A 22,215-nucleotide genomic window follows, 5' to 3' on the forward strand; every position below is an offset into this window, starting at 1 on the left:
TAGTTCCATACACAAAGAGCCAGTTTTGTGTCTAAAAAGCATCTACATATGAAGTCATTTATTTTTTGCACACAATTATGGACACGTCAAGTACAAATTAAACATGCAATTTCTTCACAATTCTGAAAAATCTAGTATTAAGAGTCTGGTTCACTACGGCATCCCTCATGTTACTTCATTGCTTTTAATAGTTACAACAGTATAAGACTAGAATAACAGAGGTCAATTAGTCCCTAACCCTTAATTTGTTTTTTAACCATAACTACTGCAACTAAGAGTTAACTATATAAGATCTTTGCCTTCCTACCTGCTATATGTCCAAAACCATACAAACTTCCCAAAAAAATCATGTGTTTGGTAAAAGCCAGAAAAAAGAAAAAATATTGATGGATCTGGGATTAATTAATTACAATATGTAATTAATAATATTCTAATTTTACTGGAAGAACTGTTATACATGAAAATGCCAAATAGGACTATTAGAGTCTTTCTTGAACTTTGAGATTTTTCTTAGTCTGTGTGCTTGCTATCTCCAAACAACGTGTTATAAAAAAACCCATAGTGTATCACCTTGTACATTTCTGGATTAAGCACCAGAGATCTGCTTTGAGTAGCAATATTTTTCTCTAAAGGTGTTTCGATCACAAGCTTGCTTTCTCCTAGCGAATCAGAGGAAGGGGTAAAAGAAGAAATGATCTTCCACTCTTTGTAAGCCTACAATTTGAGAAACATACAAAGATTTCAGGTTAGCTCAATCTACTGCGTACCCATGCATACATATATATACATATATGTAATGTACATTTTAAAAACACACGCATACACACCCAAGATTTTGCATGCAGCAGTCTACCTATATCCTAAAAGTTGTGGATTGGGGCCATACCATACATAATTCTCAGCTAAAATCTTTACTAAATATCTTTTCTCCTGCTTTTAAATTATTGCATTTTTTCTTTATTAAATGAAACACTGTTTCAGTAATGTCAAATTTGTGGTGCAAATCTGAAAAAGTCAAGGAAACCAAAGTTAAGCTTGATATACAGTCACGAACTCATGCTTCTGTTGCAATTACAACCTTAAGTAATCAAATTAAGAAGTCTTTATGAAAAAAAAAACTAGGTATTATTGAATCTCTTGTTAATTGTAATTTAAGTCAAAATCATTTTATGTTCGTTCCCTGAGTGCAAAAAACAAACTTCTAAGTTTCTTTTATATTCATACCTCAAAACATGATGTTTACATGGCAAAGTCAGTTAATAAAATAGCTTTTCACTCTGGAGAGCTGTACCCAAATTCTGCCTCATTAAAGGAGGACTCACCCTAACTTTTGACTAGACTTCTGTGAACAGTGCAAAACCATCACACAGATGGCTCTTTTTAAGAGAAACCAGAGATTTGACTTATGGATGCTAAAGATTCAGGGGCAGATTCTTCTCTCACTTATGCTGTTTTAACTGTTTAAGTCAATGGCATTACTCCTGATTCACAACCACTGTGCCGCTTTCTTCTTCAGCGGCACGTCCTTCCCTCCGAGAGGGACCAAGGGACCCGCAGCCGAATTGCCACCAAAGAGCCCAACGTGCCGCCCCTTCCTCTTGGCCGTCCAAAGCACCTACTTGCTAAGCTGGTGCCTGGAGCTGGCCCTGTTCACAACAGTGGAAAAATGACAGGAGGATCACTGTTCGGGACTGATGTATATGAGCAGAACTATGTTAAAAAGCTCAAGAAGTGCACAGTATACCTAGCTCTAGCCCAATGGCTCTTAAACCTTTTCCAGACTAATGTATCCCTTTCCTTACCCCAAGCTACATCTGACTTAAAAACTACTTGCTTAAAAATCAGACAAATGCAATACAAAAGTGTCACAGCACACTATTACTGACAAACTGTCTATTTTCTCATTTTTACCACACAATTATAAAATAAATAAATTTGGATACAAATATTTTACTTATATTTCAGTGTAAAGTCTATAAAGAAGTATAAACAAGGCATTGTTTGTACTGACTTGGCTAGTGCTTTTTATGTAGCCTATTGTAAAACTAGGTAAATCTTTAGATGAGTTGATGTACCCCCTGGAAGACCTCTTTGTACCCCTCAGGGTACGTGTACTCCTGGTTGAGAGCCACTGCTCTAGCCTATACTGCTGGTCCATCACTTTCCTTAACCCAGCTCATATCACAGAAAATTTTTAAATGAGAAAAATAAATACCAGAAATAAGCCAGTACAACAGAAGATGCAGCAACCTATGTAGGGATGAGCGAGCAGCAGCTCAATTTGCTTACCAGTGAGCCCTGAGTCCTATTCTGTAGTGGAACTGACTGTCTCTAGAAAGAGCTGTATATATTTCCTCAGCTAGGACAGTTAGATCAACATGAAGAAGCAAAAGCAGAAAATAAAGTGCAATTAAATACCTCAGAATCTGTGAAAAAGTTGTAAAGGAGGACGTCATCAAATTCTAAGCCCTTTGCTTCATAAATTGTTAGCACAAGTGCTAAGCTAAGTTCCTCTGGAATCTTATCCTTCACCATTTCATTCGCTACCAATATCACCTGTCAAAACATAAAATGCATTAGTGACACATGAATTAAAAAGACAACATTTAATTTAGAGGGTGGAAAAATGAGCAATTAGTTATGGCAATGCAAAGTTATCTAAGAAGTAGACTACAGTAAATATCAATGTGTATTAAAACTATGTTAACTCCATGGATACTTCAGAACGCTCCAGAAAAGGGGTTGCTAAGCTGCTTTCTGGCTGCCAGAACAGTGACACACTATCTCTTATTCTGAGACAGATGGAGAATTAGTGGAAGAGAAAAATCTGAAGGAAAAGTGGGGCAGGACTGAGCACAAATTACAATGAGAGAAAGTCAAATATACCTGTTTTTAAAAAGGTTCTGAGGCAGAAATGAGAAAGGTAAGTCCTGAATTTGTACGTTATAATTTATCAGGGAGCAATATGGACACCAAAAGAATGTTGCAAGCAGTCAGGGGATTGGTCCTTAAGAAAAGTGGATTGTGCTATTACATTTGGCTACAAAACAAAAAAAAATCTATATAAAACATCATAAACTAAAAGTAAAGCCAACCTGATGTGCTCCAAATTCAATTGGCTGTGTTTTTCTTTTGTTGCCTCTCAGTAAAATTGCCAGGTCACTAACACTGCAAGATTCTAAGACAGTAGGTTTAGGTCCGTCAAAGAGGCCAGAATCCCTAGGAAGACGATCAAAAGATTCTGGGAAATAGTACTGAAGTAAATCAACCACCCCAGAGGCCAGATGTAGAATTCCTGTGATGATCAAAAATACATATTACAAACGTAATATATACCTCACATTAACATAGCTATAATGAAAATGAACTTTGTTCAGATTGCACAGAATCTGGAAATGCCAGATAAAGATTGTGACTAGGAGGAGACAGCAGCTGTAGGATACACTTTGAGCATCTCTGATTCGCAGGGCCACCACAAATCAGAACATAGGCTACGAGACTAAGCAAAGGTTAGAAATGTGGAAAAAAAACAAACCATGAAGAGCAGCAATAGACCACTTGTCCTCAAAACTGTGAATTTTGTGGGGTGTGGAAGCAGCAATTTAAGACAAAAACATTAAAAAAAAAAATCCTAAATGGGTCAAATACCCCAAACAAAACATTCAGTGAGGGAAAGACTTTCAAATGTGACTGATGATTTTAGGAGGCTCCATTTTTGGATGCCCAACTCAGGATACCTTAAAGGGATCAAATTTTCCAAAAGTGCTGAGCTTCCAAAAGCTGCTGTCTGAAAATCAGTTCCCTTTAAAAGAATCTCATGTTGAGCACCCAAATATTGAGACATTTCACAATCACTACTGCCTTTTGAAAATCTTGTCCCCAAAACATAATATGGTAATTTCTTTACCTGAATGAGATCTGTAGTTTTGATATAGCTGATATATCCTTTTAGGTTTTCTAACAACACATTGTTTCTTGTCAACTGAGTTCTTGCTGGCATAGTGGAATAATGACCTCAGATCACTAAAACGAAAAGCAACTCCCTTCATTATGCTTTGTGCAGTGTCACCAGTAAGGAACATTGCATTAGGGTCATTGATGCACTTCATTAGCAGTGCAAGCTCAGCTTGAGTGAAGTCTTGAATCTCATCACCATAAAGCTCATGGATGGACCATGGTGGCTCCTCAAGCTTAGAGAGTCTTTGAGATAAATTGTATAGGACATCTTCCTCATCAAAATAACCTCTTTGTGACCTTATTTGCTGATAAAGACAAAAGAGACGATAGATTTCACTCCGGTCTTCCTTGAAGTTTGGTGATCTCTTCCGCCCTAGTTTTTTGTACTCTTCTTCTGTAAGTTTACCCTGAGGACAACTCAGTGCTTCAAAAGACCCTTTCAAAAAAGATTTTATTTCTTTCCAAACCAATGCAGGGTTATAGGAGTTTTTGCCTTTCATCATTTTTGGCCACATTTCATTAGCGAACACTTCATAAGTCACAAAAACACGAGGGTCATTTTCTCTTGAGTGAGCTTCTGCAGCCTTTTCATCCTCTCCATATTCTACGTCAGCATTACCTTCTTCTTCCTCATCTTGCCAATTTGGAATGACCAAATCTTCTTGAGTGGACCAACCAACAATGGTTCTTTTAAGACTTCCATCTTCATTCCTAAGAAAAAATGGATCAGGCATGGATGCATCGAGTAATAGTAACAACTGTTTTGAGGTGACATGCAACGGGAAATTTTCATCTTTAACTTCTTGTAGCCTGTAAACATTTGGCTCAAGTGGCTGGAAATGACTTGTTGACTTAGAAGACTTACTAAGCTCAATAAAATTCCTCTGAACCTCTTGGCACAGAACGTGATTTTTTGTAACAAAGATCTGATGCAAGTGTTCCAATTTGTCAGATTCTACTGCGCTATGCTCTTCCTCCTCTTCACAGTCACCTGATAAATTCAATTCAGCGTCATCTGCACTTGAATATTGTTCACCTCCATCATCTTGTTCTTGTTCATTATCTATGCTTTCCAACTCAATTGACTCACTGGAGTCATTGTTGCCTTGCTTTTCATCCTCCTCCTCCCCTGTGCTTTCTTTTTCAGATTCAATTTCAAACTTTCTTCTCTGCCACATTTGTCTAACCAACAAAGGGGCTCCTGCCAACTGTGCTTTCTCCCAGTAAGAATGGAATTTCTTCCATAGTCTATATAAGCAACAAGTAGTCTTTCCTGTTCCGCTCCGTCCAATTAAGATTATTGGCTCCATGGGCTTGGGACTGAGGTCAATCACTGCATACTCTAACTCACCAACTCTGAAGGGGTATTCAACAGTAGAATTCATATCATTTATGATGTTAAGTGCCATGTTAGTACTGAAGCTGTGAAATTTCATTATATTATATTCCGTTTCCACTGCGCTAGCTGGAGGGAAGTATTCAGGTATGATGTGTTCTTTTGTTTTTTCTGCCTCTGTGTCTTCAACATAACAACGAGGAATGCGCTTTTGCATTTTCAAGTTATAAGACTGCTTGATTTTACTTATACCCTTCAGTTTTTTCCTCAAGATGCAGGACAAGCCACGGTTGTACGCAGTACATATAGTGCCGATAGCACGGTCAAGTTTGCAATGATCAAGAACAATGTCCCATATTCTAATGATTTCGGTGTAAACTCTCCCAGACTTTTCTAGAGGATGTATAGACTGTTCTGTCTCTATAATCTTTTCTGCAGCCTCACTACAACGGGGAGAAAAGTCTATTGCAAGCTCCCATAACATCCTTGCTCCTTTGTCCAGCTTAGCTTCGTACAGCTGAATATCAGCTTTCAAATGTTTTAGCCGCTTTTGGAGGCTCTGGGTCCATTCTCCATTTCCAAGCTGCTGAATTGCCAGTATAATTTTCTTTTTCATATAAGGAGGTACAGCTTTGCTTCCCAGCTTCTTCAGCATTTCAGAAGTGCACTCTATTTCCCATGTCATGTTATCAAAGTCCTGAATATATGCCTCAATGTCCTGAATCTGCCCACTAACTTCCATTGTTTCTTCACCTACGCCATTAGGCATGGGCATGTCAGATTCACCACGCTCCTTCTCAGTATCCTCCACTTTCTCAGGGTCAGCATCCTCTCCTTTACCGTGAGCCAAACTCTCATATCCACAGGTTTGCTGGGGCTCGCTCTTTTTACCTTCAAAGCTCGTTGGTGCTGAAGATGGGTTTGGTACCTGAGAATAATCCTCTATCGGGTTGTCACCCAATTGAAGACACTGGATTAAATCTCTGATTGCTTTCAGTAGGCTTTCCCGCAGAGTCAAGGGCTTATTTACTTCTCCAATTTCCTGCTTTATCAACTGAGCATCGTCTGCTTCTTCCCAGTTATCAGGAACTGGATCTGTATTTTGGATATTAGCAGGTGCTGAGTTGCCAGGTGATACTCTCCAGACAGATGCAGATGACGAATGAGCTGTGCTTTTTGGCTGTGATGTGTTACAGACTGGAATGGATTTAGGCAGCTTAACTATCTGCCCTACTGTATCTTGCCGGTGCTTCCTCTTCTCTGACACAGCTGTATTCCAGGTGAGTAGCCGAGGGTCATTTTTTTTTATTCTGTGCCTCACATCTTTTCCTAATTTATTTTTCAAGTTAAAGTTAATGTCAAACTTTGCTAACGAATCCATTATTTTCTTAACCTGCTTTGACTGTGCTTTCTGAAATATAATATGCATCACTGTATTTCCATTCTTATCTTGGCTGTTTGGATTAAGGTGTGGGAAAGTGGATGGGTTTGAACCATAGAGGTCCAGCAGATAGTTCAGAAAGCGTAACCCAATGTCATCTGAAAGAAATATAACAACAAATCACTAACTTAAATATACTTTATCCTGAGAACAAGAAAATGTATATTACTAATCTCTTTACTGCTATTAACTGAAAATAAATGTCCTTCACAATAACAAAGTGAATTTAGTGCTTCTAATACATCTCATTTTGATAGACCTAAAAACTGAGGTTTTCTATTTATTCAGAAAAATAGGCACAATAGCAGCAATGGCAACAGAAGATTTGCCACATTCCCCCCACCACTGTGCTCAGGGCCGGCTTTAGAAAGTGCAGGGCCCAATTCAAACATTTTCGGCGGGGCCCTGGCAGGGATGACTAAAAGAAAAAAAGTGTAAAAAAAAAAAAAAAGCCTTTTATTTCTTCCATGTATTATTTACTTTCCATAACTATATAAATAATACAATTATATATTAAGTACATTGCATCATATATGCTGTTGATTGCTTATTAATGACCGCCATTTCACATCTGTGGGTCCCTGCCACTCCTTGCGGGTGTGCACATGTGTGGGTCCCAGCTGCTCCCTGCCTCCCTCATTGAAGCAGGTGTGCAGAGTCACTGCCCAGGGAACTGCAGGGTAGCAGTGGACATGAGGCTGGTTGGAGGCAGGGGCTGACTGGAGGTAGGGTCTAACTGCAAGCAGGGCAAGGGGTGCAGGGCTGGCTGGAGACAGGGGTGTGTGGGGTGGGCTGGCTTCAGGCAGGGCCGCAGGGGGATGCAGCAGGGGTTGAGAGGGCTGGAGACAGACGAGTGCAGAACTGGCTGGCTTCAGGCAGGGGGGTGCAGCAGGGATTGGCTGGAGACAGGGCAGGGCGTGCGGGGCTGGGTGTGGGCAGGGCGGGCAGGGTGTGCAGGGCTGGCTTTGAGCAGGCTAGCTTTGAGCAGGGCCACAGAGGTGCGTGGCAGGGGTTGGCTGGAGACAGGGCAGGGGGTTTGGCAGGGGCTGGCTGTGGGCACGGGGTGCAGACCTGGCTGCAGGCAGCGCAGGGGGTGCAGCAGAGGCAGCTGGAGCCCCCGCCCTTTAAATAGCCACTAAGGCTCCCGCTATCCCAGGGCTCTGGGAGTTATTTAAAGGGCCTGGGGCTCCCCCGCTTCTATCCCCCCCCCCCCGGACCTTTTAAATAGCCACGGGAGCCCTGGAGAATACATGGGGGCTGGGGTGCTCCAGTGGCTATTTAAAGGACAGGGTGGCAGAGGCAGCTGGAGCCCCGGCCCTTTAAATAGCCCCCGAAGCCCCCCGCTATCCCAGGGCTTTGGGGGCTATTTAAAGGGCCCAGAGCTCCAGCTGGGAGAGCGGGGCCGCGGGGCAGCTTGCCACACTCCGGCCAGGGCTCCGGCCAGCTGCCGGGAGAGCGGGGCCGCGGGGCGGCTTGCCGCGCTCTGGCCGGGGCTCCATCTGGGAGAGTGGGGCTGTGGGGCTTGCCGCACTCCGGCTGGGGCTTCAGCTGGGAGAGCCGGGCTGTGCGGCAGCCGTGTTCCCACAGGCGCTTTGGTCAGGGGAGCGGGGCCATGGAAGACCCAGGAGCAGACCACAGCCGGGGTAGAGTAAAAAAAAATTAAAAGGCGCTTAAGGCACGGGGCTCTCTTAGGCGCGGGGCCCGATTCCAGGGAATCGGCTGAATCGGCCTAAAGCCAGCCCTGACTGTGCTGAATTTTTCTTTTAACCTTCTTAGGTGAGAGGCTTGTTTAGTCTCCATGTCTGCTCAATTAACAGCTTCTCCCCATTCAACTGCCAACAAAAGTGGCAGCTCTTGTGATTTTTCTGATGTTGGACATTTGTCAGTTTTGTAATGAACTATGTTGGGTGACTTATTGAAATGAACAACATCTGATGTTGGTAGAATTTGGTCACTATAAACCGAATCCAACTTCAAAACATTTTCCCAAAGCTGAAGTTTCCTGAGCCACCTATATGCCCTTCAGAAGATTGTAGAATATCTGATATCTCTAGTCACGTGGTAATTTGAGTACACATGAAAAAACAATTTCTAAATTGTAAACCCTGAATATAGCATGACGGTCAAAATTATTACTAAAAATTTTCATCTTAAAAAAATATACAATTGTTAAGAAAAACTTCAATAAAGACATTGCTTTAATCCTTTGGATTTACAAAACCATTTTTATACAAAACCTGAATTTTAAACCTAACTTGACAGTTTATCGGAACATAAGAAGGGCCTGTCATGGTATAATTCCCCACTCTGAACCTTAGCGTCCAAAAGATGGGGTACCAGCATGAATTCCTCTAAGCTCAATTACCAGCTTAGTACTTGTAGCGCTGCCACCAACCAGGAATTCCAGTGCCTGGTACACTCTGGGCCCCCGAAAACCTTGCCCAGGGACCCCCAAGACCCAGACCCTCTGGATATTAACACAAGGTGAGTAAACCCTTTCCCTCCTTTGCCTCTCCCAAGCTTCCCCTCCCTGGGTTACCCTGGAAGATCACTGTGATTCAAACTCCTTGAATCTTGAAAGAGAGAGGAAAATCCACCTTCCCCCCTCCTTCTCGCTCCCCCTCTCGGACTCTTCCTGAGAGAGAAAGTAATCCTAACACAGAGAGAAAATAACCTCTCTCTCCCCCCCGCAATTCCCTGGTGGATCCAGACCCAGTCCCCTGGGGTCTCACCAGAATAAAAAAAAACAATCAGGTTCTTAAACAAGAAAAGCTTTTAATTAAAGAAAGAAAAACAGTAAAAATTATCTTTGTAAATTTAAGATGGAATATGTTACAGGGTCTTTCAGCTATAGACACTAGGAATACCCTCCCAGCCTAAGTATACAAGTACAAATTAAAATCCCTTCAGCAAAATACAAATTTGAACTCCTTCCAGCCAAATACACATTTGCAAATAAAGAAAAACAAACATAAGCCTAACTCCCCTTATCTATCTAGTACTCACTATTCTGGACATATAAGAGACTGTATCAAAGAGATTGGAGAGAAACCTGGTTGCACGTCTGGTCCCTCTAAGCCCCCAGAGTGAACAACCACCAAAAACTAACAGCACACACAAAACTTCCCTCCCTCAAGATTTGAAAGTATCCTGTCCCCTGATTGGTCCTCTGGTCAGGTGACAGCCAGGCTCACTGAACTTGTTAACTCTTTACAGTCAAAAGAGATATGAAGTACTTCTGTTCTATTAACTCTTACTTATCTGTTTATGACAGGGCCATACTGGGTCAGAACAATGGTCCACCTAGCCCAGTACGCTGTCTTCCAACAATGGCCAATGCCAAATGCTTCAGAGGGAATGAACACTACAGGGCAATTTACTGAGTGATCCATCCCTGGTCATCCAGTCCCATCTTCTGGTAGTCAAAGATTTAGGGACGCCTAGAACATAGCGTTGTGTCCCTAAGCATCTTGGCTAATAGCCACTGATGGACTTATCCTCCATGAACTTATCTAGTTCTTTTTTGAATGCCGTTACAGTTTTGGCCTTCACACCATCTCCTGACAATGAGTTCTACTGTGTGTGTCAAGTAATATTTCCTTTTGTTCATTTTAAACCTGCTGCCTATTAATTTCAGTGACCCTTGGTTCTTGCATTATGTGAAGGAGTAAATAAACACTTCCTTATTCACTTTCACCAAACCAACCAAGAGTTTATAGACCTCTATCGTATCTCCTCTTAGTTGTCTACTTTTCAAGCTGAAAAGTGCCAGTCTTTTTGATTTCTCCTCATTTGGAAGCTGTTCCATACCCCTAATCATTTTTGTTGCCCTTCTTGGTATCTTTTCCCAATCCTAATATATCTTTATAGAGATGGGGTGACCAGAACTGCATGCAGTATTCAAGGTGTAGGCACATGGATTTATATAGTGACATTATGATATTTTCTGTCTTATTATCTATTCTTTTGATAAAGATTCCTAACACTCTGCTAGGCTTTTTTTTTTTTTTTTTTTTGGGACAGCCACTGCACACTGATCAAAAGTTTTCAGAGAACTATCTACAATGACTCCAAGATCTCGTAGCAGCAAATTTAAACACCATCATTTTGTATGCATAGTTGGGATATTTTCTAATGTGCATTACTTTGCATTTTTATCTGCCATTTTGTTGCCCAATCACCCAGTTTTGTGAGATCCCTTTGTAACTTTTCACAGTCTGATTTGGACTTAACCATCTTCAGTAACTTTGCATCATCTGCAAATTTCGCCACCCACTGTTTACTCTCTTTTCCCATATCATTTATGACTATGTTGAACAGCATTGTTCCCAGTACAGATCCTTGGGGAACATCATGATTTACCTCTTTCCATTTGAAAAGGACCATTCAGTCCTCCCTCTGTTTTCTGTCTTTTAACCGGTCACTGATCCATGAGAGGACCTTCCCTCTTACCCACTGTCAGTTTACTGTGCTTAAAAGCCTTTGGTGAGGAAACTTTTCAAAGACTTTCTGAAAATTTATAACAAAATATAAAATAATCTATATTATTTAATTTATACTAATTTCTTTTGGACAAAGCTCTAAAGTGTTTTACTCAGTTTTTATTCTGTTCTTATTGAGGCAAAGCTCCCCTTGAAGTCAATGAATGCTTAGCTTCGTGAGGACCAAATAAAAATAGAGTAAAGAACTTAAGGAAATTATGGGGCAAATTCTGGAGACTCAATAGTTATAATTCAGTTTTCAACGTTTCTCTTCCTTTTCTTACCCTTCACATTTTTTTGGTTCCTATACAATATTAATCATTATGCAGGTATAGAAGTAGAAATAATAAATCTTCCTTCCTAAAATAATCAGAATAAATTAACGTTTAGGTGGACCTGTGCACCAAAACAAAGACTTACCTCTTTTATCTAAGCAGATGGAGACTGCAGCATGCAAAGGAGTATCGCCTTCGACAAGGGAAACACTCTGAGGATCTGCACCACTGTTCAGCAGCAAATAGGCCAATTCAAAATCATTATTCTTCAAACACATCTGCAGTGGTTTTTCAGGGATGGCTCCAGTCCCCTCAGGTGAAGCTAGTGAAATAGATTGGAATATTTAAGATTAAATCTGATACACTAGATCTGTAAACTCAAAAAGAGCACCAAATGTAAGACATCAGCTTCAGTTGTTGAGAGAGTAGATGTTAAAAAAGAATATATGCATTGCTTAACCAGCTGATCACATTTATACATTTTAACAGACTATTAAGGAAATTCAAATATTAAGCCAACCTCGTATGAACTCTCCAAAACTGAGTCAAGTTAAAAACAATTTCTCTCTTCAAATACAAAAGCCAGGATTTCCCTCAACATACCTGTTTCAATAAATCAGTGTAGAAGTCAAATACTTGAAGAAGTGAATTCTTCTGGCTTCAGACATACACAGAGCTATAGCACTGCTTGTATACATTAGTGGTACACACTAAGACTACTTCCCCCCCTCCCCTTTTAAAAATATTAATGTATCCCCACTGCATCAGTCGAAGGGGGAGGAAACATGTCAGAGTAATCCTGATTTCCAAACCTAGCAGAAGCAAAGGACTAAAACAACAGATCCCAGAGCGTCACAACCAGTAACTGCTCCTCTTCTCCAAAAGCCCTCATATCTGGTGAGCCACAATGGCTATTTCATCTCTTTTTTCTCTCTTTAAAACTTCAGCTACTTGCACTCAACACTCCTTGGAGAATGAAACTTGTCTTCATGCCTACCATAAAACACCTAGAATACTGTATAGGATGGGGGGGTGGGGGGAGAGGGGGAGAGGGAGAGAGAGAGAGAGAGAGAGAGAGTGAGAGAGAGAGAGAGCGCGCGAGAGCGAGCGTGTGTGTGAGAGAAAATAAATTTTGCCATAAAAAACCTTAAGGAAAATAATATGGGGGTCCAAGGTGAGGTTAACTGTGCCTATTTACATTCAGAACAAAGAACACAAGCTCTTTACAGTTCTCCTCACCCAAAGTGAGAAAAACTGATTTCCCATTCAGATTTAAAGTGGAAACTTGAAAATGGATAAGTGTCGTAGTGTCTGCATGAAGAGCCTCCCAAGAAGTGAATAGCTAAAGCAACTATGACACACCAAAGCAATGATGTCAATTCTGCTCTTTTAAGCAGGAAGAAACTGAAGAAAGGGAATGTGAAAGTAAAATAAATAAATAAAATACAATTAAAAGCTTAAGGCAAAAAATAATGCTTGACCATTTCCCCCCAAATACAATCCTATATCCATTTCAGATCAGATTCTGCCACACTTACTCAAGCAGAGTAGTAGCTTACTCCACAATCAATAGAGGGGATAGAATCAAGCCTTTAATAAAACAGCTACTATATGTACATTGGGCCAAAAGAGTCCCAGTTTAGTTTATTTCTAAAATATTCTGTTTCAGTCAGCAAACAGAAGTTTCAAATCTTCTAGGACATTTTAATATCTGTGAGTTTTCACCTCCTCTTTCTAGCAAGCATCTTACGAGATGCACCCGTCGCTTATCCAGTCTGTCAACTTGTTTGATAACACTGCCAATGTTGAGGTCTGAAAGACTGCAGTTTCTGATGAGTCCACCACATGATGGCACTTCCCCGTTGGCTTTCCGTGTTAGCAATAGCAAAACTTCATGCCACATTTGCTTCTCCAACAAAAGCTTTATGAAACTGTTAGCACAGGTATCATAAATGTCACAAACCATTTCTTCAGGAATTTCTGAAAGGAAGAAAAGCAAAAGATAATTAAATAGAAGCAGAGTAGCAATAAAATAATGACCAATGCAAACTGATTCCAGAATCACTGACTGAAAAAAAAAATACAAATCCCCATTAAAATACACTATATGTAACTAGCAGTCTTGCATTAATACTCTACATCCAGCACAATGGGGAGAGGGGGGGAAGAGAAATATACCAACAAAATCAATGCTACCTTAGGCAAGCAAAAAGGTTCTTTTCTGAGATCAGATTTTTTTAAGCCCCCTAAGATAAGTAACCTTAATTTAAATAATGGAGTTTCTTAGATTCATAGGTTTTCAGGCCAGAAGGGACTATTACAAATATCTACTTTGAGATCCTGATAACAAAGGCCACCCTCAAAGACCATCAACTACATGATAAAGCTGCAGTTTGACCATATTTAGGACTTCATAAAGGACTTCACAAACTAGTGGTAAATAAGTTACTTACTTTAATACCTCAAGGAAACAAGAAATCATTGGATAACTCAAAACTCCAATCAGACAATTCCCATTCCTGGAAAACGGCAAAGCAGTAACTCAGGTTGTTATTCCCTGAATGGGAGGTGAGTTGTAAACCACAATGACGCTCCAGATACCTCAAACCTTCTCACAAAGCATGAGAGAACTGACTGGAGGTGGTACAGACAGAGAATGCAAAATCAGAGAGCAAATGCATCTAATTGTCCCAATAGTGCAAGTTCTTGACACTTGAAGAAAACACCTTCAGTTTCAGAACAACTCCTGGTGTCAGGAAAGGAATCTTCATCAGGCACCAAATACGCAACTGTGGAATCCTGACTATTAAAGATTAGTCAATGCAGGCGCCTTTGGAGGAGAACCAACAGGTTACAAGTAAAGCACCTTTGCTATTAAACCATCTCAATCTAAATACAAGGGTACTGAATATAGAGGGGGCTTCCCATACTGAGATCAGATAGCAGGTAAAGCCAGATAGAACTGGACCAATTAGATTGGATTTAAATAATCCTCCAAAAAGTGAAGGCAGACACAGACTCACTGTTTCCAGGTCAGAAGAGAGTAATTACCACTTTACAGAAAGAATTCTACTTTGCTTAACAACATGTATCACCAGAAGCTGCTTGGTTCCCTATGAGAAGTGAGTTGGTCTCTGTCCACGTCTTAATGGACAGGGGTGTGCACATGACAAAATATATCGCCACAACTGTCACTAACTCACAACCAGTAGAGTCCAAGGATTCATAAAGGCGTGAAGAGTGAACTACACTTGTAGTCCTAAAGGTGATGTCTCCTGGAAAGGGCTGAGGCACTTTGGTGAGGCAGCACTGAAAAGTCTGCAGTGCTGCTGCCTCTGCTATATCTGTTAAAGGACCTCTGTCTCTGGGGCTCTCAATCTGGCACTTTTATCAAAAGGACTAAATTCATGGGAATAAATGAGCTTTATTCTCCTGCTCTCATCCCTCGATTTTCTGAAACCAACCTCAACAGCTGCACTCTTCTGGACCTTTTTCATCCGTTCCTGACCTTAGGACACCATTTCTCTTACTGGCTTCTAAGCTTTTCCCAGCAGAAAGTGTGACTATGCTAATGAACTTCAACTTTTCTTAGGGCAGGCTCATCACAGCTGTGGTCAGAGGGACTACCCTTTGTCTCTAACAGACAGATCCATTTACCAGGCACAGACACTTAGGGCAAAACCCAGCTCCCTTAGCAATGGAACTGGGGTGGTTCTGCTGTACAGAGGATGTGACATATATGGTGTACGCAATGCAAAGCCCCACACCACTCAAACTCCCTGTGCAGCAGTGAGAAAGAAAAGGGCACAGGTGAGTCAGGAAGCAAGGCTGCTGCAGCAAACACATTCCTGTCCTCTCCATTCCCATTGGGGCCAGGCAGACTACTTCATCCCCCTCTTCCATCCATCTGCTTAGCCCAGGACCCAGGTTCTGGATTTGGATCTTAACACAGTTCTATTCTGAAGAGTGACTCTAAACAAAATAGCAACATGGGATTCCACCAGTTATTTCCAGATCAAATTTGCTGAGTTTATACAAGTACATACATGAGTCTTCTGATTGCCAGCTCAGAAAGATCTGAATAAAAGATTCCGCAGACTAAATTCTGCTCTCAGTTTCAACTGTGCAACTCAGCTGTCTTCAAGTTCTTTAATTGGATTGCTCTGGTGTAACTGTGGGCAAAATTTGTCCCTATGGCAGAAACTAATTTAAACAGTTCTGCTATATGCCAGAACAAAACAGTTTCTTTTTGCTCTATTGACTTTACAATTCTAACACTTATTTTTGTAACTAAAGGCAGTATACACAACTTTGAAACAGGGTGCAGCTCTGCTGAATAGGAAAATGCCATCATTTTTATGCTCTTTCTTTTCTGAGAAAAAGTTTACTGTAACTTGTTCACAAATCTCGAAAGCCTTTGACTCTTTTTGGAATTTAAAAAAAGGGGGGTTAGAAAGAACCTACTAAGAAGAAGACTAGGCACAATGGAAAGATTCTATAAAAATGAAAGTTAGTATCCTGAAAATCTGGGTGAAGGAGAGTACAGTAGAAACTCAGTGGCATAGTCATGAGTGAAGCATAAAAGGCTAGACAGATAAAGAGTAGACCAGGGATTACTCACCTTTTTCTGATTAAAACTGATAACCTTTAAATACTCATTTAATCACAATTCCCTTACAGACTTACATATTTACAACAATACATTTCAAAACACGCTGGGGGTTACCCAGTTAGAGTAGCAGAGCCTTTGTAGCATTCCCATCACCAAATTCCCTTTCTGGTCTGACTGACTGCTTGCCAAGCAGTGTTCTCTCTCTCACACATCCTGCACGCAGCCATAGTATGTGCACAGCTTTCTAAGATCAAGATCAAAAACGGTTTGATCGAATGTTAAGTTTCTAGTTTTTGTAAAGATGAAAACTTTCCCATTTTTAAATCCCATTATCCTTATGCTGAAAAACTACCATGATCTGCCACCTCGCACCCCTAAGCTGTTAGCCAGATGCTAAGTTTTAGGGGACATGTGATAGCCCTTACAGGAATAACAGATCTATATTTTGCTTTGCCCCCTGGGGAGATTCAGAGACAGGTGGCAAGATGCTATTGGCAGCATCAGAAATAAACTTGGTACACACCATCTTAGAGCTGGGCTAGAAGGCACCTCCATGCCTGCCATAAAGCTATCACTTTGGGGACCTGTAAAACAGGGATCTGTCAAGGATACCTCAGGGAACCTGGGGCAGTTTGTGAACCCAAACTCTGCCAGGATGGACGTACCTGATGCAGAGGCATCACGGTGAAGATGGCATGTGGAGACCAGCACTCCTTGCAAGCCCAGCACTATGTGGGCTGAGCCACCAGCCACGGTCAGTCCAACTCTTGAGCCACGCCTCAAGATTGGTGTGATCTGGCAGCCATGACCTGGCAGAGGGCGGAGGCCTGGCAGGCTGTGAACTCCCCACATCGAGGGATCAGCAGACAGCAAGATCGTAAGAAATTCAAGTTCAACTAGAACATCTGTTTGCCTGTGAGTGGAAGTGCTGGCTCCCCATAGCAGCTGTGATGGGAGGGGACTGAAGAGAAAAGTCCCTCAGAGAACGCACCTCCACTCATCTCTTCTAGAGCCAGCATGTGGTTTAGAGCAAACTACACGGCCTGGAGAGGGCCAACAGGAGTTCAAAGGAAGCATGACATGATTCAGACAACACCACCATTCGATAAGCAGGTGACAGCCAACGCCCCTTTCTATTTAGAGCAGGAGCCCAGCCAGAACTCTCTAGCCTGAAGGATTCAGATTTCTAAAAGCAGAATCCAGGCTATTTCTCTTAAGTGTCAACGGGAAGGAAAGGTGAGGTAAGGCAGCACCTGAGAGAGAGTCAGCAGCTTCTGAGGACAGGAGGTTGTTGGTACTGAGGAAAGTCTGGCAATTGCACGTATAGTGGGGTAGGGCTCACATAACTGGGGCAGGTGGACACGGGAGAACATACGGAAGGGGTGCCTTGCTGTCCCCACCCCCACACAAAAGACAGAAGATGGGAGATGCACTGAGTCAGCAGGGGAAAAAAGCAGCTCCATATTCCTTGCCACGAGGATAATGACAGCTGCTCTCCTACAAATGTGCACAACCTAACAGTGGAAGCACCATTTCCTGTCAGCCCTCAACAACTTTTTCCATCCTTCCTGGCATCTTTGGCCCCCTCTGCTATGGCTAAGCAAGTGGAGGTGAGCAGAAAGTGGCTTCCTAGCACCATGACACCTTTTCCCCCCCTTAAGCCTTTAAACTGCATCCTAGGCTCACTCTCCTCCTGCCTGAAATGTGTCTTCTCTATTCCACTGTTTTATTCTCAAGAGTCCCACATACCCTCCTTAAATCCTAGTAATTTAGGGCTTGATCCAAAGTCCATTGAAATCAGTGGGAGTCTTTCCACTGACTTCAATGCATTTTGGGTCAGGTACTTAGAGAAAGGGAGTCAATGCAACTCCCCTTCCGTTCCAGATATAATCAACAGGGCTCGGCGACCGCTCCCATAACCATTGTTTTTTGTGTTTCAGTGGGAAAATACTCAAGCTCGGAGTTCAGTCTTCACTGTGGTAGTGCCAAAAAGCATACACATTTTACCTGTAGGTAGGTTTCAATATGTATGCAAAATACTTTCTGTCGGTAAATGACTGTTGGGTTTACAACTCTGAGACGTCATCTGCACACCAGATAAACAAAAGCAAGTTCATTTAAAACAGACTGATAATATGTACCTCACTCAAACATCCTTGGGAAAAGTTTTTACCATTCTTCAGGAGAAGGTGTTAAGACAGACTTCCCTCCACAAACAGCTTCTCTTTCTTTACCCTAAACGAAGTTACAAACAGTTTTCTCAAGCAAGGAAGCACCCTGAAAATATGGTAACTTGTATTCAAAATGATGTACGAATCCTAACTTTTTTTCCAGTTCTTCTCTCTGGTCGAGAAATCCCTTTTACAACAATGGCTAGCCATATAAAATGACCGTTGACTTGTATCTGAACTGACAGAAAAGATTCTGTAATACTATCAAACCAGCTTTTCAGAATCAGGCATTGCAGTGGAGTTATTTCTCTTTAGAGGCTGCTACTTCTAATGCTCGCATCAATCGCTCACAGAGTATAAATCTACACTTTGAGCTGCGGGGGTGTAAATCCCTGCTCAAGGTGACATACCCAAGTCAGCTCTGATCAAGTTGGCATACTCCCAGTAAATATCTATACTAGGCACATACTTTGGCAGCTAGCCCCTCCTGCCATAGCTACCCTGCTATTTTTAGAGCACTAGTTCGATCACAGCCCTTGTGTGTATGCCTCTTTGAGCTGGTAATTGCACATCCAGCTCAAAGTGTGGAAATTCTCAGTGTCAAAACAAAATGGCAAAGGCGCACACTTCTTCCTTGTTGAGGTTGATACATTTATAAATTTTTAAAGAAAAAAATGAGATGTGCATCTTAAACAGGATTCACACCAGAGCATCTAACATTAAGCAAGTTTAGTTAATCACAGAAAATGCTGGAGATGCTACTAACCATCAGCTAACCTCTCCTATGTAACTTTTTCTTGCCAGAAACTGCCATAAAAAGCAGAATATATGCATAAGTCTTTCTGCAGTTCTGAATACAAAGATCGGCCCCTTTCCAAAGTCAGTATATTAGAATTAGAATAAAATTAAATCTTCCAGCAAACACCCTGGAATAGCTACTAAGGGGTCATTAATAGCACAATGTTTAATACGCAGAAAATGGAATGCTAGCATGCCTCCAGTTTATTCAGTATGATTGAAAAAACTGTCAAATGAAGCTTTGACTAAGGTAATTTACATCGATGACAAAGTGGTGGAAAATATACTAATACTTATTGCACATAGATTCATTAATGCAGTTATGATGTAACATGGCACAGACATGATATAATTATTAAAACAACACCTTTTAGATTATATTTGGAACTAGTATACACAGAATCATGCATTGGCCCTTTCCTCACATCAAAATTAAAAAAAACAAACAAAAAAAACCAAACACACACACACAAAAGAAACAACACACACCACAGTAGTTAAAAGCATAAAAGAACAGACCTGGTATGTTTACATTCTTTTGCCATGACATTAATAATGACTGTATAAATTTAAGTATCTTTTCATTGTACTGAGATTTATTTTTGTTTCTGTATTCTTCAAAAAGTTTAAATTAAAAAAGGCAAAACCCTCCAACAAGAATAGGAAGTCATATTTTTTCTGCAATTATTTCTATCTTACAGATACTTGTGGAAAGCACTCTGTGTTAACATCAAAAATATTTTTCACATCTATTAAGTTTGTGAAGGAGAGAGAGAGGGGAATTCACTTTACCTTTTACAGTAGACAAAAGCTTCAGAAACCTCTTAACTGTCTCATGCTTCAACAAATTTTTATGCTGTGCTTGGTTTTCAGGACTGCAAAACATCAAGAACTGCTCAAAAGCATCCAGAAGAGAGTTGACTTCATTAACTGAGGCTTTGCTTTCACTCCTTCCTGAAAAAATATCACTGAAATTGGTAATCCTGTTACTTATTTGTTTGTTGGTGGTAGGATTAAAAATATAATTATACAAAACATTTTATTGGCAACTTCTGGAGTGCTAATATGGATAAAAACATTTTTTTTAAATAAAAACATAGTAATGTAATACCTCCGAAGTTATCTCATATTCAGGATAATGTACAATGACAGTGTGGTTTACGTTAGATAACAAATGCCCTGAAAGCAGAAGTCCAGACTCAGCATGAGTTTGCCAGCAGCTTTGTGGAATGTAACTTGGTCCACATGACAGACCATATAAGTGACAGCTAGAGACAGCACGGGAAAGCTAGTCATCTTCCAGGAGATCCAGAAGGGAGGTCAGACAGTTTGCCAGAAAGCAGCCACTAAGGCTCAGCTCGCCTACTCCTGCCCTAAGCCCAGAAAGCCTTGCCATTCAGAACTCTGCTTCAGAAAGGGAATGAGGTGTAAAAGTGCCAAGGCAAATGGAAAAGAAATTTTTGAGTGGAACAGGCAACCCTGGACCAATGGATCATATAGGACCCCAGCTCAATAAACTTATGACCATTGTTACTACAACCCAGGCTGGAGGAATTAAGTTGATCTCTTCATTCTGAAGCCACTAGCATAGGGCCAGGGAAGACAATAATAAAGAGAGAGAAATGTAGGGACCACTTTTCCAGGAACCAGCGATAGAGGCGGCGCACGTGAAAGTAAAACTCAGGGCACTACATTATCTCTATATACGCAGGCTCTGAGGTTGGCTCAAGCCATGACTGACTTTGCCCAGGTCAGAGCTGAGACAGGTCTCCTCTGTTTCTGAATTGTGATTAAAAACATTTTAAAAATGCATTTCGAAGTTCGAGCATGGTGACAAGTGCTTTGTACTGTGCAAACTTAATTTTAGCTCCACCGCTTTGGTGTAGACAATACTTCTATTGTGATACTAAACTTTGCTATTATTTTTTGTGTTACTGTATGTAGTAGTTAAGACTTTCAGAGCAATGCAAGGGATTTAGCCATACATCATCCATTAAAATCAGAGCTGGTCCAAATTTTTGAAACAAAGTAGGGCTGTCAAGTGATTAAAAAAATTAATCGTGATTAATAAACAAAAGAATACCATTTATCTAAATATTCTGGATGTTTTCTACGTTTTCAAATATACTGACTTCAATTACAACACAGAATATAAAATGAGCACTGTACACTTCGTATTTCTTTTTTATTACAAATATTTGTACTGTAAATACCAAAATAGTATTTTTCATTTTATCAAGTCTTGTGGTTCAATCTCTTTATCATGACAGTTGAACTTACAAATATAGAATTATGCACCCAAAAAAAACTACATTCAAAAATAAAACAATGTAAAACTTTAGAGCCTACAAGTCCGTTCAGTTCTACTTCTTGTTCAGCCAATCGCTCAAGCAAGTTTGTTTATATTTGCAGGAGATAATGCTGCCCACTTCTGGTTTAAATAACCTGAAACCGGAAACAGGCATTCACATGGCACTGTTGTAGCCAGCGTTGCAAGATATTTATGTGCCGAATGTGCTAAAGATTCATATGTCCCTTCATGCTTCAGCCACCATTCTAGAGGATATGCATCCATGCTGATGATGGGTTCTGCTCGATAACGATCCAAAGCAGTGCAGGCTGACGCATGTTCATTTTCATGATCTGAGTCAGATCCCACCAGCAAAAGGTTGGTTTTCTTTTTTGGCAGTTCGGGTTCTGTAGTTTCTGCATCAGAGTGTTGCTCTTTTAACACTTCAGAAAGCATGTTGCACACCTCATCCCTCTCAGATTTTGGAAGGCACTTCAGATTCTTAAACTTTGAGTTGAGTGCTCTAGCTATCTTTAAAAATCTTACATTGGTACCTCCTTAGCATTTTGTCAAATCTGCAGTGAAAGTGTTCTTAAAACAAACATGTGCTGGGTCATCATCCAAGACTGCCATAACACGAAATATATGGCAGAATGCAGATAAAACAGCAGGGGACATATAATTCTCCCCCACGGAATTCACTCAAATTTAATTAACGCATTTTTATTTAAACAAGTGTCATCAGCATGGAAGCATGTCCTCTGGAATGGTGGAAGAAGCATGAAGGGGCATACAAATGTTTATAATTTCTGGCACAAATACCTTGCAATGCCAGCTACAAAAAGTGTCACGTG

At 40.9% G+C, this 22,215-nt stretch overlaps 1 protein-coding gene across 4 annotated transcripts in view; it reads right to left on the bottom strand.

Moving 5' to 3' along the window:
• The window catches only part of TRANK1 (tetratricopeptide repeat and ankyrin repeat containing 1), an 82,818-nt gene that overhangs the window by 25,665 nt on the left and 34,938 nt on the right, over positions 1–22,215 (bottom strand). For 3 of the 4 annotated variants that reach the window (XM_030551280.1, XM_030551277.1, XM_030551279.1), the window contains 7 exons: positions 19,864–20,025; positions 13,216–13,470; positions 11,636–11,812; positions 3,908–6,832; positions 3,096–3,295; positions 2,419–2,556; positions 571–714 (listed from right to left, as the gene is read on the bottom strand). In XM_030551280.1, the coding sequence (XP_030407140.1) occupies positions 571–714; positions 2,419–2,556; positions 3,096–3,295; positions 3,908–6,832; positions 11,636–11,812; positions 13,216–13,470; positions 19,864–20,025 (4,001 nt within the window). Of the gene's footprint in view, positions 1–570; positions 715–2,418; positions 2,557–3,095; positions 3,296–3,907; positions 6,833–11,635; positions 11,813–13,215; positions 13,471–13,943; positions 14,000–19,863; positions 20,026–22,215 lie in introns of those variants that run through there. The other variant, XM_030551281.1, reaches the window with a different exon arrangement.

The sequence above is a fragment of the Gopherus evgoodei genome, chromosome 2, assembly GCF_007399415.2.
Source record: "Gopherus evgoodei ecotype Sinaloan lineage chromosome 2, rGopEvg1_v1.p, whole genome shotgun sequence".
NCBI classification, from domain to species: domain Eukaryota; kingdom Metazoa; phylum Chordata; order Testudines; family Testudinidae; genus Gopherus; species Gopherus evgoodei.